At 36.4% G+C, this 12,909-nt stretch overlaps 1 protein-coding gene across 1 annotated transcript in view; it reads right to left on the bottom strand.

The window, feature by feature from the left end:
• Positions 1-9,434: 9,434 nt before the first annotated feature.
• LOC126267308 (JNK-interacting protein 1) overlaps positions 9,435-12,909 on the bottom strand; it is a 330,701-nt gene continuing 327,226 nt past the window's right edge. The window contains exon 7 of the mRNA XM_049972394.1: positions 9,435-9,617. Coding sequence (XP_049828351.1) covers positions 9,435-9,617 — 183 coding nt within the window. The remainder of the gene's footprint in view (positions 9,618-12,909) is intronic.

Here is a 12,909-nt window from a genome sequence, read left to right as displayed (position 1 = left end):
CAGCCACATCTTGATCCCTGAGTCAACAGATGGGGACATTTGCAAGACAACAACCATCTGCACAAACAGTTTGATGAGGTTTGCAGCAGCATGGACTATCAGCTCGGAGACCATGGCTGCAGTTACCCTTGATGCTGCATCACAGACAAGAGTGCCGGTGATGGTGTACCCAACGAAGAACCTGAGTGCAAGAATGGAAAACGTCATTTTTTCAGATGAATCCAGGTTCTGTTTACAGCATCATGATGGTCGCATCCACGTTTGGCGACATCACGGTGAACGCACATTGGAAGTGTGTATTCATGATCGCCATACTGGCATATCCCCTGGCGTGATGGTATGGGGTGCCACTGGTTACACACCTTGGTCACCTCTTGTTTGCATTGACAGCACTTTGAACAGTGTACGTTACATTTCAGATGTGTTACAACCCGTGGCTCTACACTTCATTCGATCCCTGTGAAACCCTACATTTCAGCAGGATAATGTATGACCACATGTTGCAGGTCCTGTACGCGCTTTTCTGAATACAGAAAATGTTTGACTGCTGCCCTGGCCAGCACATTCTCCAGATCTCTCACCAATTGAAAATGTCTGGTCAGTGGCGGCAGAGCAACTGGCTCGTCACAATATGCCAGTCACTACTGTTGATGAAGTGTGGTATCATGTTGAAGCTGCATGGGCAGCTGTGCCTGTACATGCCATCCAAGCTCTGTTTGACTCAATACCCAGGTGTACCAAGGCCGCTATTAAGGCCAGAGGTGGTTATTCTGGGTACTGATTTCTCAGGATCTATGCACTCAAACTGCGTGAAAATGTAATCACATGTCAGTTCTAGTATAATATAGTTTCTTCTTGGTGTAGCAATTTTAATGATCAGTAGTGTAGCACATGACTGAAGCAACCCTTGAAGAGAATAATAAGATATTGAGAGAGGGAAGTAGTTTGATTAAAGTGTTGTACACATATAGTTTTGTGTGCTTATACTGAAGTATAAATGACATTATAATGCAATTGTGTGTAATAATGTTTGTCATACCATTATTTATTTCTTCTGTATAGCTCAACATGTCTCAATATCAATTTATCAGCTAATCCATGGGTAAATACAACAATACTATTAAAATGCTGGGAGGAAGAAAAGGATGTAGGACATAGAAAAAAATGTGGAATTTGTGCAAGAAATTCTCATTGTCATCTCATCATAGGACTACATCCATAACTAGCTATTGTGAAATAAATCTTTCATCTGTAGCTGGTCACAGTTTTCCTTCAGTTATATTTAGGAACACAGCCATGGTGTTCTCAAACTGTAATGCATATAATAATTAATTATTAAAGATTTTATAGCATCTTGGCTCTGTTTGAAAGGGTATCAAATTCACTATGGAAACAGCAAACTATGGTTACTTGTCTCCTAAGCTTCTGTGGATAGTATGATAAGACACATAAAAATTCTTTGACAAAAATTAGAACTGGCTATAAAAAAAGGCTACAAATAATAATTTTGCTCTGAAAACAAAAATCTATTTCTTTGTTTTCTGTCATTGTTTATGACTCATACATAGACTGGATCAAATGAAATGTTTAGGAGTTAACAGCAAATTAAAAAAAGGCAAAGAAAGCCATTAGGATGACACAATGTAAGTTACAGGAAAACTTGACATACGTCAAAACCTCCTTGAATCACACTAGTATCCTAGAGATGGAGCCAACCAAAATCTATGAACTTGCCACAGTTTCTGTAACAGTTCCTGCCAGTCCTAGCCTCAAAAGAATACAAGTAAGTGGATCCTGAATATTATGGATGCGGATACTAATATATGAAAACCACATGCAAAACGTGACAATGGAAATTCCAGGATGGAATAATGTCTGTCTAGAACTCAGCATTGCCTCTTGCAAAATATCATATTTTACATTGTTGAGCTTATACTCCATCCACCTGTACCTGTTAACAGATACTTCATGACTCAGATTATGTTTTAAACCATTATATCTTCAATGTTTCACAAACTACAAACAATTGATTTTCATGTGATTTAGTACCACTTCTTTTGGGCAGATGGTCTGCTGTCAGTGGTGCAATTTCTTAAAACTGTCCACATCTCCCAACTATTGAGATCTTCTCATATGATGATTATATCACCTGCAGCATAATGTTTGTGCGATTTCATTATCCACTAGGAGGTGACCAAAAGGTAGTGTTGTGTGAATGTAGGAGATTTCTCTCTAAATATGAGCTACATAGTTGCCGAGTTAATTGAGGCATTAAAAATAATTTTTATAGATTGCTTATTTTTAGTTCAGGTTGCTCATTTTTAAAAACATGAGTAGTTTTGATCACCTTGGATCATCTTCATATTTGTGTAGTTGCATCAGCAACCTGTTTTGTGGTTCTGATACAGGGAGATTGAAACTAATAATGCATCAGTTAAAGCATAATGTTTGGCTGGCCAACTTCTGTATAGATGTGGCCTTTATGTTTAGTAATCAGATGTCACACTGGAGGAAACAAATTTATTGGGCTCAGAGCTATAATTGCCTTGAAATTGTTTGATGATACAATTCTGTTTTCTCACAACAGAAAATGATTCAGAACAGCAAAAATGTAAAGAACAGTAGACAGAAACAGGTTGAAAAGAATACCTAGGAAAGAGTAATTACATTTTATATCATTTTTTCCCTTTAAATCTGGTGCAAACTCCCAAAAGTTTAGTTCCATCCAGTCTGTGTAATAAATAATAACATGAAATAAAAAATATAGTTTTTTCCTCTTTTAGAACAAAATTATTGTTTGTTGCCTTTTTGTTATTTTGGAAACAAATTATAACACTGTTGTAATTTTATTTTCTAACACCTGAGCAGTTTCAGCTACCAAGGACTTCTTCAAGTGTTAAGAGCCTGGCATCATGGAGACACACAGATGCACATTCATCTGTGTACCTCCATGACAGTAGACTTGAAAATGGCCTTGGTAGTTAAAACCGGTGGTCAGGTCTGAAAATAAAATTGCCACTGGTGCTATTTTTATTTTCCAATTAATGATGGACAATTTTTTTCTATTTTCTTTTTTTGTGATCTGTTCTTGGAAGTTATTTTTAATTATTTCTAATTTTTCTTATTTCGTACTTTTCATTGTTATGTTAGCTTTACTATACTTTTGTTTATTATGCTGACAATATGATTTTTTTTGTAAGAACAATTATTTTACAAGTAACACAATTAATGAGAAAGATGTGGCTTAAAAGAAAAGGCATGGCTTAGAAAAGGGCATGGCTTAAAAAAAGCATGGATTAAAAAAAAGGTATGGCTTATAAGAAAAGGAATGCAATGAAATGTACTGCAAAAAGTAGTTACATTCATGAACAAAGGTTCTCTGGAATGTAGATGTAAGTAAATTCTAAGTTCTGTGAACAAACTAGGCATGAAATATCACATTGTCTTCATTTAACACATAAATATTCTAAATAAGACTACTTAGCAATGTACTCAGTGACTCACAGGTACTCTCAGATAAATTTAGTGCATAAAAGATTAATACACACAGCTGATGAAAACAACTTACACCAATTAACTTCGGCATGAAACCATAACTAGTAGATTATTGAGAATGAAACACATGAGAAGAAAACTAATTGTTTGCAAAATAAGGCTCAAATTGCTGAGTGTCAGAGGTCCTTTGATGGTGATGCTTTTGAAAAAGTGATCAATGCATTTGCTCGTGTAACTTGTTTCTTGAACAAGAAAACTGAAAATGCATGCAATGGAAGAATAATTGAAATGATATGTAGCTTTTTTGTTACTATACATTTTATTCGACATTTTAAGCTTTATAGTCTGTTCTCAATGCCCAAATACTCTTAAGAATGTAAAGTTCCTACTCATAGAGTGTGGTATAAAATTGAAGTAATAACTACACTAAGAAAATTGGCTGATTTCTCAGAAGCTGAAAAAGATTGTTATGCAGAGCTACAGCTTTCTTCAAAATCATCAAAGTGCAGAATTTTTTCAGCTAGCATTGATCCACAGGACAAGTTTCTTTATTGGAAAAAGATTTGATTGAATTGCTGAACCACTTATACTTCGGTTGCATCAAACCAGAATCATTCTAATAGCACAAAATTATAATAATTTAATATTAATACATAAAAGGTAAACCAAAATAATTGATATAACAGAAGCAGAGACAGAAATAGGAGAAACTGCAGATCAGCATCATATTCCTAACACAGAAAATCAACTATTCATGTAAATAACTATTTTAGCATAAAAGAAAAAAATACATTCCTTTCTGGATTTTCCAATGTTCAAAAGAATAAATTGTTATTTCAAAACAAAATTCAGACATCAGTTGCAAATATATTTTTACATTACTTCACTGGTTTTGACAAATTAATTTTTCATCTTCAGAAGCTTAGTGATTACAATAATTACATACAATATGTACATTATTGGACAAGAAACTCAGATCTACTGAAACAGAAATTGAAGCTGCATCAGAGATTGTTTGGGCAAGACTCAGTATCAAAGTTGGGCATAAAATGGTGGTTGGAGCCTTCTATTGCCCATCAGACTCATCTCCTGATGTAGCCAAAACTGCTAGAAGAAGATTTCAATTTGCTGTACGTAAGTTCCCTAATGATACTGTAAAAATTGTTGGAGACATTAATCATCCAATAATCAATTGGGAAAATTACAGTTTTGTTAGTGGTGGGTGTGATAAGACATCTTGTGAAACATTACTAAATGCCTTCTCTGAAAGCTACCTGGGCAGATAGTTCAGAACCATACTGATGATGGAAATATATTGGCTCTAATGGCAACAAATACACCTGATCTCTCTGAGGATGCCCACATCAAAACTGTTATCAGTGACTATGATGCAGTTATGGTAACAATGATCACCAATGTACAAAGAACAACTAAAGCAAGCAGAAGGTTTATATGTTCAATAAACTACATTAAAAATTCAGTGGTGTCATACTGCAAGGAGGAACTTGAAATTTTCAGTGCAGGACAGGAACATATTTAGGAATTATGGCTTAAGTTTAAAAGAACAGTTGGTTGTGCACCCAGTAGAACAGTTCATAATGGGAGGGTCTGTCTGTGGTATACAGACACTCCAGAGACACTTCTAAAGAAACAGAGACAACTGCATAATATGTGTAAAACAAAGCAAAGGATTATAGGCAGAGAGATACTGAATAAAATGTGTCTGGCTATAAAGAGAGCAATTCTTAAGCCTTCATTGAATATTGTCAAATGATCTTTCACAGGATCCAAATAAACTCTGGTTGTATGTGATTATAATTTAAATCAATACATAGAAAAATCTGCTCACCAAGTGGTGGCAGGAGAACACATGTATAAAAGTCATTAAAGTTTGCAAGCTTTTGGAGCCAGTGTCTCCTTCTTCGGACATAATGACTGAAAGGGAAGGAAGAGGGATAAAGAAAAAGAACTCGTAAAGTTTAAGAAAGGGGGTAGATTTCAGAAATGTTGCCCAGAACCCTGGGTCAGGGAAGACTTGCCTAATGGGATGAGAAAAAAAAACTTCCTTCTCATCCCATCTGATACGTCTCCCCTGCCCTAGGGTTCTGGGTGACTTTTATGGCCTGTATGCAACTGTCACATGAATCTGGAGTGGGGCAGGGATGGGTAGGGATGGCAGGGTATGGGTGGGGCGAGTAAAGAGTGCTACCTGGGAGGATGTGCAGGGACTAGAGACTGACAGGTGCAGAGTCAGGAGGTGGGGTGTGGGAGAAAAATGGGGAGTGGAAATGGAGAGGAACAGAAAAGGAGAGAGCAGGGAAAGGGAAAGAACAGCTGGGAATAATGGCAGAAGGTGGCACTCAGAAAGGGAGAGGGAAGGGGAAAAGTGAGGAGGTGATGGGACAAGGGGGCAAAAACTGTTGGGTGGAGGATGTGGGCAGAGTTACTGATGGTCCGGGCAATCTGGATCATCTACTCCACCACCAGCTTTTTTGAACTGCACAGATGGGAGTTATCCTTACAACATACTCTCTGCTCCTGAAATTATCCTGGCCTCCACTTACAGTAACCTACTCTGCCCACACCCTCCACCCAACAATTTCTGCACCCACATCCTATCACTTCCTCCTTTCCACATTCCCTGGGCCTTGTTGTGTGCTGCCCACCTCCAAAGTACCCACCCATTCTTTCCCATTCCCTGCTCCTCTACTTTCCCACTCCATTCCATTTTTGCTACCCATGAGGACAACAATGGAATAATCACAGCATGCACAGATGCATTCAAACAATCATTCTTCCCATGCTCAATACATGAATGGAACAAGAAGAACCCCTAATAGCTGCTAAAATGGAATGTATCCCTTGCCATGCACTCCACAGTGGTTTGCAGAATATAGGCGTAGATGTAGATGTAGCTGAAGAAGCTTCTATTAAGAAGATCTCAATATCTGCTGAACCAATACTAAGCTTCTGAAGAAGACAAACTAATTTGTCAAAACTAGTAAAGCAAAATAAAAGTAATGACTGAATTTTATCCTGAAATATGTACTAGAGTTGCTGAAAAATAACAGCTATGAATAAAATAATAAATTGTTATAATGGTATTGAGCTTAGTAACTTTCAGTGCCTTCAATTAAATAGTCACTCATTGACAACATAGCTAAATGAGTTCAACAACAATTTGGCAAGCAGGCATCCCACAAGGTGACTTGTGTCTCATGGCTCCAGCCGTAGAAGGCATTTAATGCACTAGTGGAAAATTAAATAGTAGTTTCTTGTTTGTACTAGCCAGTAACAGCTCATGATGATACTGGATCATCCTGGGTGCATCTTGTGTCAATTGCATCCAGAATCTTTAAAATTGGTCAACCCACTGAGTTAATAATGAAAGAACAAACATAAATAATTAAACATGTAAAATTGATAACCACGTACTTTTTGAGGGTCAACTAAAAATAGTGGCTCTCTAGGGCATTCAGTTTACTATAAGTTCACTACAGATGAGTAGTATGTTGTCTTTGAGCTGTCATCACTCAGCACAAACCATAAAGTGCTTAAAACACTTCTTCATAGGGCAGATACAGTTTTTGATTTGGATGGTTTGCCTAAGAAGCTCATCTCTTTACTAAGTGTGTTTAGCAAAAATATGTATCACGTTTAGCAGATTATCAAGGCACAATCAACTAAAGGAAAAGTCAACCAGTAGGTAAGCAGGATGGTACACTGGCAAAACCCAAAGCTTTCCTTCAATGTGTTGGAAATATTTTGCTCATGAGAGCCAGAACCCTACAGAAAATCCAAGCTGAAGTGGTTCTCTGCCCAAATGCACCCCCTCTTGGATTAGTGAAGAATTATTTGTAATTAGGCTGGATTTTTCATGTAACATCTTCCCCATGTGATTTGACTTGTATTGGTCAGACCACATGCACTGTGCAGTAAACATCAAAACTGCATTTGACTTTTGCTACCCAACCAGTATGCTGTCATCAAGGACTGTTTCTGTCAGATGTTATTTGGAAGCGAACATACAATTTTGATTATGGAAACATTGTTTTGGAACTCTGTTATTAGAGTCTGTAGGGATATGTATGGTGAAAAGCCCTTTAATTGTGATAGTAGTTACCAACTGGATAATGAATGGATTCTTGTCAGTTCCACTATTTGCTCTCAGAAAAAGTGTGTAAAAGGTCACAATGTATGGCAACACATCAGACGACTTACACCATTAATGATGCTGATAGTCTTCTTAGAGTTGCCTAGACATACACACAATATACATACAAAGCACCAATAAGTAGTGAAATGAGGGAAGTCTGTCTCATTTTTCTGATAGCTTAACTGAAGGTGACCACCTGAAATACCAAGCCAGGAAGTAAACATCAACAACTGCATGCCCCCTGTAACATCACTGGGTCTGAGATCATTCTTTATCATATTGTTATTCACTACTGCTCATTACTCATTACTAAATCTATTAAAACATACATTTGACCCAGTTTTTTGAAATATGCGTACAGCCAATGCATATTATTTTATCATTTTTACTTTGAATTATTCTTCAGAAAGCACTTTTTGATTTTATATGAGGGTTGGTCTTGGATCTTTAGTCACAATTGTATGTGTTGAGTTGGGGCATATATTCATAGCTTTTTTGCACATGCTCAATAACTACAACATATACACATAACAGAGACTTTAGTCATCAGTAATGCTTTCCCCATTCCTATTTACAACAGTCTGCCAATGCAGGGTTACCTGTGACTGTAGAAACCACATGGTTTTGGGGTGAAGAACTCATCAGGCTATGCTTGCAGTGCATTTTCATCTTGAAAGGAATTTTATTGACAGAGAATGGAAAAGGTGAAAAACTGAAGGCACAAGTTCGCGTGAATAATGTGGATGCAGAATGACTTCCCAACTCAGCTCCTGCTTAGAGTTTTTTGTCGGTCTAGCAGAAGGCAGTGGAGTAACATTACTTCACGCAATCTTCCTGGTCATTGTTCATGTAATGTGTCTGCAGCACATCACATTATTGACAATAAATGTCAGCAGTGATGATTACATCTTGGGGAAGCACTCAGTACTGCACCATACTGTTCCTGTTCCACCAGCTGTGTAACATTATGGGCACAGGTCATTGTATGGGGAGTTACTGCTTTGTTTGGGCTCAGCAATTCCTTCCTTTTCCTTATGTAAGCATAAAGAAATATTTATTGTCACCAGTAATGATGCAGGATAGGAATGGTTGGTATAGTTCAAGATCCAATTGACGATGAGCAAACAATGATGCGCATATGTCCATTCACTGGGTTTTGTGACTTTGGCTTATTGTTACAGCAATTTTGATCCTTTCCCATTGCATGCAAATATTGCACTATGGTGGAACGAACACAGTTCATCATATTTGCCAGTTTTTGAGTACATTAACATGGATCATTGTGGAATAATGTGTTTAAACAGTCTTCATCAAACCACAAAGGTCGTCATGAACATGGAGAATCGCTAATGTCAAAACAATCCACCTTAAAATGAGAAAAGCATTTTCTCCCATGCTGTGCCAGTAGTGATATCACCATTGAGAAAAGCATTTTCTTGCCACACTGTGTCCAGTTGCATTATTGCAATACATGTTGCAAATGTTTCTGGCTGACTCCACTGCTGTGTCACTCCTCTATTGAACTCAAACAGACAAATATGTTGGAAATGTTCCAATTACTCCACTTGGCACTCCATTTTCTAACATGTACAGCTCCACCCACTATCTCCAAATGACAAAATGGCAATATGTAGACTCAAATAGCAACAGTGGACTACAAATAAAAAATGACAATCATTTAATAAGTTAATAGCAACCAGAATACCAACATGAAAAACAAAAATGCTTTGAACTTATGCACCAACCTAATGCATTACATCTTTTTATTACTAACTTATAGTGCTTACCCAACAGCTTCAGCAACAGGTCTTGTTGACTCTTGACCCATGAAGACATGACAGGCAAACCGCTGCAGCTGCGGATGTTTTGTAATAAATCCCATGTACCGATGGTCTCGTGGGTGAAAAGCGCAGAATGAGACATTCTTCAGAGAATAGAAATAGTCATGACATGGTGAATCCATAGGCTGTAAGAAGATTAATTGGTTTTTATTTTATTGTACATGAAAGAAAACCATAATGGAAAACATAGAGTTTTCTCCAATATTATTATTTTATGGAAGGCATAATGTTGTCAGGAGGTTTTTACACACATGTTTTTAGGCACATGTTTTTAGGCATGTGTAGATTAATAATAATAATAATAATAATAATAATAATAACACTTTATTCATCACTGAATGATTCACTGCATAGCCATAACAACAGGTTAGTATTCTTGATACGTAGCACAATAATACATTCTTCTGAATACATCATCAATTAACAAAATGGTTAAATTACAAGTAAAATGGTTTGCTTAACCCTATTTACATATTTTTCAAAGCACTTCTTATTCTGCGTGTACAGACGTGTTCAAATTATTAGACTAAGTGATTATTTTTGATATTCTTAAGTTTTATGGTGCAAAATTAGGAGAGAAAAGTGTAATAATTGATTTGTTTTAATGGTTTGATTGATGCCATGAATTTTCCCTTCCAAGCAACTCACAGATCACTGAATTTTTCACATTTGGTAACATTTGTCATTTTCCCTCCAAATCGTGTAGGTGTTAGTTGTCTGTGTATATGCTTTGAAACTGTGTTTACAGTAATGTTTTTTGTATCTGTGGAGTAATTCAGCTTGCTACATTAACAAGACATTATATAGGTTGTGAACTTGCATGTTTTTAGCTACAGGAATAAATCATGGAGTTTCCAGAGAAAGTGAGGTTATGGGGAAGACAAAAAGCATTTCACCTCAGCCGTGGTAGTACTTCTTGCTGAAAATCATTATACACAGCAAGAAATTGCTGACAGAGAGAGAATATCACAGAAAACTGTCAGCAGAATTAAACTCCCAGTGCAGAAAGGTGGTGAATACACACCAAATAGGAAAGGAAAACGTGGACTTAAAAGAAAAACCAGTCCTAGAACAATGAGAAGACTTACAAATGTGGCAACAATGAACCATAAACTTACTTCTACAGACGTGAGCCATCAGCTGAAAGGTTTTGGTGACAGTGAGGAGGAGGCTGTTTGAATGTAGTTTAAAGGCATGCCAATCAAGGAAAAAACAGAAAATCACACCTGTGATTTTGCAGTGGGATAAAAAACTTCAGGAGTGGACAAATGAGGACTAGGATAAGGTATATGCAATGATATGGTAAATTAAGTGGCTCTGATCTCTAAAGTTAGGAGTTTTTGCTTGAAATTGTGATGTTTTATTGATACTTAAGAAATGCAATCTGAATTTTGATACTGTTGAGGTCTCCTATGCTACTATTCCCAACTTTTCTAACTTGCAATTTTGTACAGATGCTTCAGGTATGCTTCAGTGATGAATCTGTATTCACTGTGATGGAAGAAACCAGTCAGTATGTTCTTTTCAGACCTGGAGAACAGTTCAAAGCTGAGTGTGTGCAGCAAGGTGTGAAGCATCCAACTTCAATTAAGGTCTGGAGGGACAATGAGGCAAGAACAACATAAACAAATTCTTGAAAAGGAACTTTTCCCCAAAACAAATGAGTGGTTTCCTAATAAAGGTGCCATTTTTATGCATGATGAGACACCTTGCCACAAAGCCAAAAGTGTTCCTAAGTACTTGGAAGAAAAACAACCTCAAATGTTGCCCTGGCAAGGGAATAGCCCTGATATGAACCCAACTGAAAATTTATGGGCTATTGTCAAACAGAGGATTAGGAAATTTACAATAACCACCAAACAAGATCTCATGGACAAACTAGAGGAAATATGGTGCCATCACAATGATATTAAAATGTCACGTGAAAAGTTAATAGAAACTATGCCAAACAGGATAAAAATGTTGATTAAGAACAAAGGCATGCATACAAAGTATTTAACATACAAATATAATCTGTATGTGGGTGTAAATGTGTAATAAATGTAAAGTTTTGGAAAAAATGTCTTTAGTCTAATAATATGAAAACATATGTAAGTATGGTATTCATCTGATGAAAGGGATTTTGTAACAGGAATTTCTTTACCTGAAATTTATGCTTCACTGTGGCTAGGATCATAGCTTTACTGGGAAGTGTGTTGGCTAACTTTAAACCTACATATTGTGGACTCTTTTGATAGAGTACTGTTGTCTGGCTGCTGATGTAAAATTGTTCTTTATTCCTGGTATTGTACTAATACAAATGAGAACAATTGTTGGGATGCAGTCTTTTAACAAGTAATTTGGCTTTTAGAATGGAGATGTTTACTATGGTTAGCAAACCAGTTTTTGAAAAGAAGCCACAATATGATTACTTATATTGTAATCCACAGATGAGTCTTATAGCTCATTTTTGGAGTAGCAGTAGCTTATTTAGATTTGTTTTGGTTGTTACTCCACAAATTTCTATTCTGTAACTTAGGTGAGAGGAAAATATAGCATGGCTATCTTTAAAGTGTTGAACTCCAATATAAAGGTAAAATGTTAGTAAATGGAAATAAATTTCCAGAGATAAGGTAGACTTGACTAATTTATAGTTTGTATCTAGTTTATATTTAGTTATATCTGTATAATTTAAGAATAGATGAACAAGGTGAAACAGCTACAGTTTTGTGCTACTGTCAGGTTCAACTGCTCACTCATTTTCACCCATATTTGTCAAAAGTAGAAAGATGAAAATGCAACACTCACCTAACCATCATCTTCATGTAAATCCGGCAAATAAGCAGATCCTTTGAGGTAAAGTAAAACTTAAATTTTTGTTTTCGCAAAGTATTTGATGTAGCCTATCATTGCAATCCTTCAATAAAGATCTGTGATAGCTTGACGCAATTTTTAGTTGAAAAAAATATAATTATTGCAAAAAATCAACATTTTGGCCGTATTTCCAGTTGCACATACAAACTTCCTGAATTTCATCACCATCATACAGCTTTCTTAAAATCAATTACATGGAAGCCTAGTGATGAGAGGTTTATAAAGAAGACATGTTAAGTTGCAGTCAGGTGCTGTCTGCAACTTAAAGTGTCTTCTTGTTTTCTTTACAGTAAGTAGCACTCTGTCTTTTCCTACATTTTTAAGCTCTGTTAGCTGTTTCTTTATATCAGCTATGCTTATTGCTATGCTATGTCCTTGATACAGGAGTCTGTGCAGTGATCTAATAACAATATATTTGTATGATTCTCCAGAGTGAATAATTTCTTAATGTAAAGTTTAAAACTTCATCTTTACTTCTAGTTTCTTTTACAGCCATGCCAGACTGATCAACAAGTAACTGGATAGAAGAGTTAGACCCACTTAGCAATTTTACTTGTGACCAGA

Source organism: Schistocerca gregaria, chromosome 4, assembly GCF_023897955.1.
Source record: "Schistocerca gregaria isolate iqSchGreg1 chromosome 4, iqSchGreg1.2, whole genome shotgun sequence".
NCBI lineage: Eukaryota > Metazoa > Arthropoda > Insecta > Orthoptera > Acrididae > Schistocerca > Schistocerca gregaria.
This window is presented reverse-complemented; position numbering and strand designations above follow the sequence as displayed.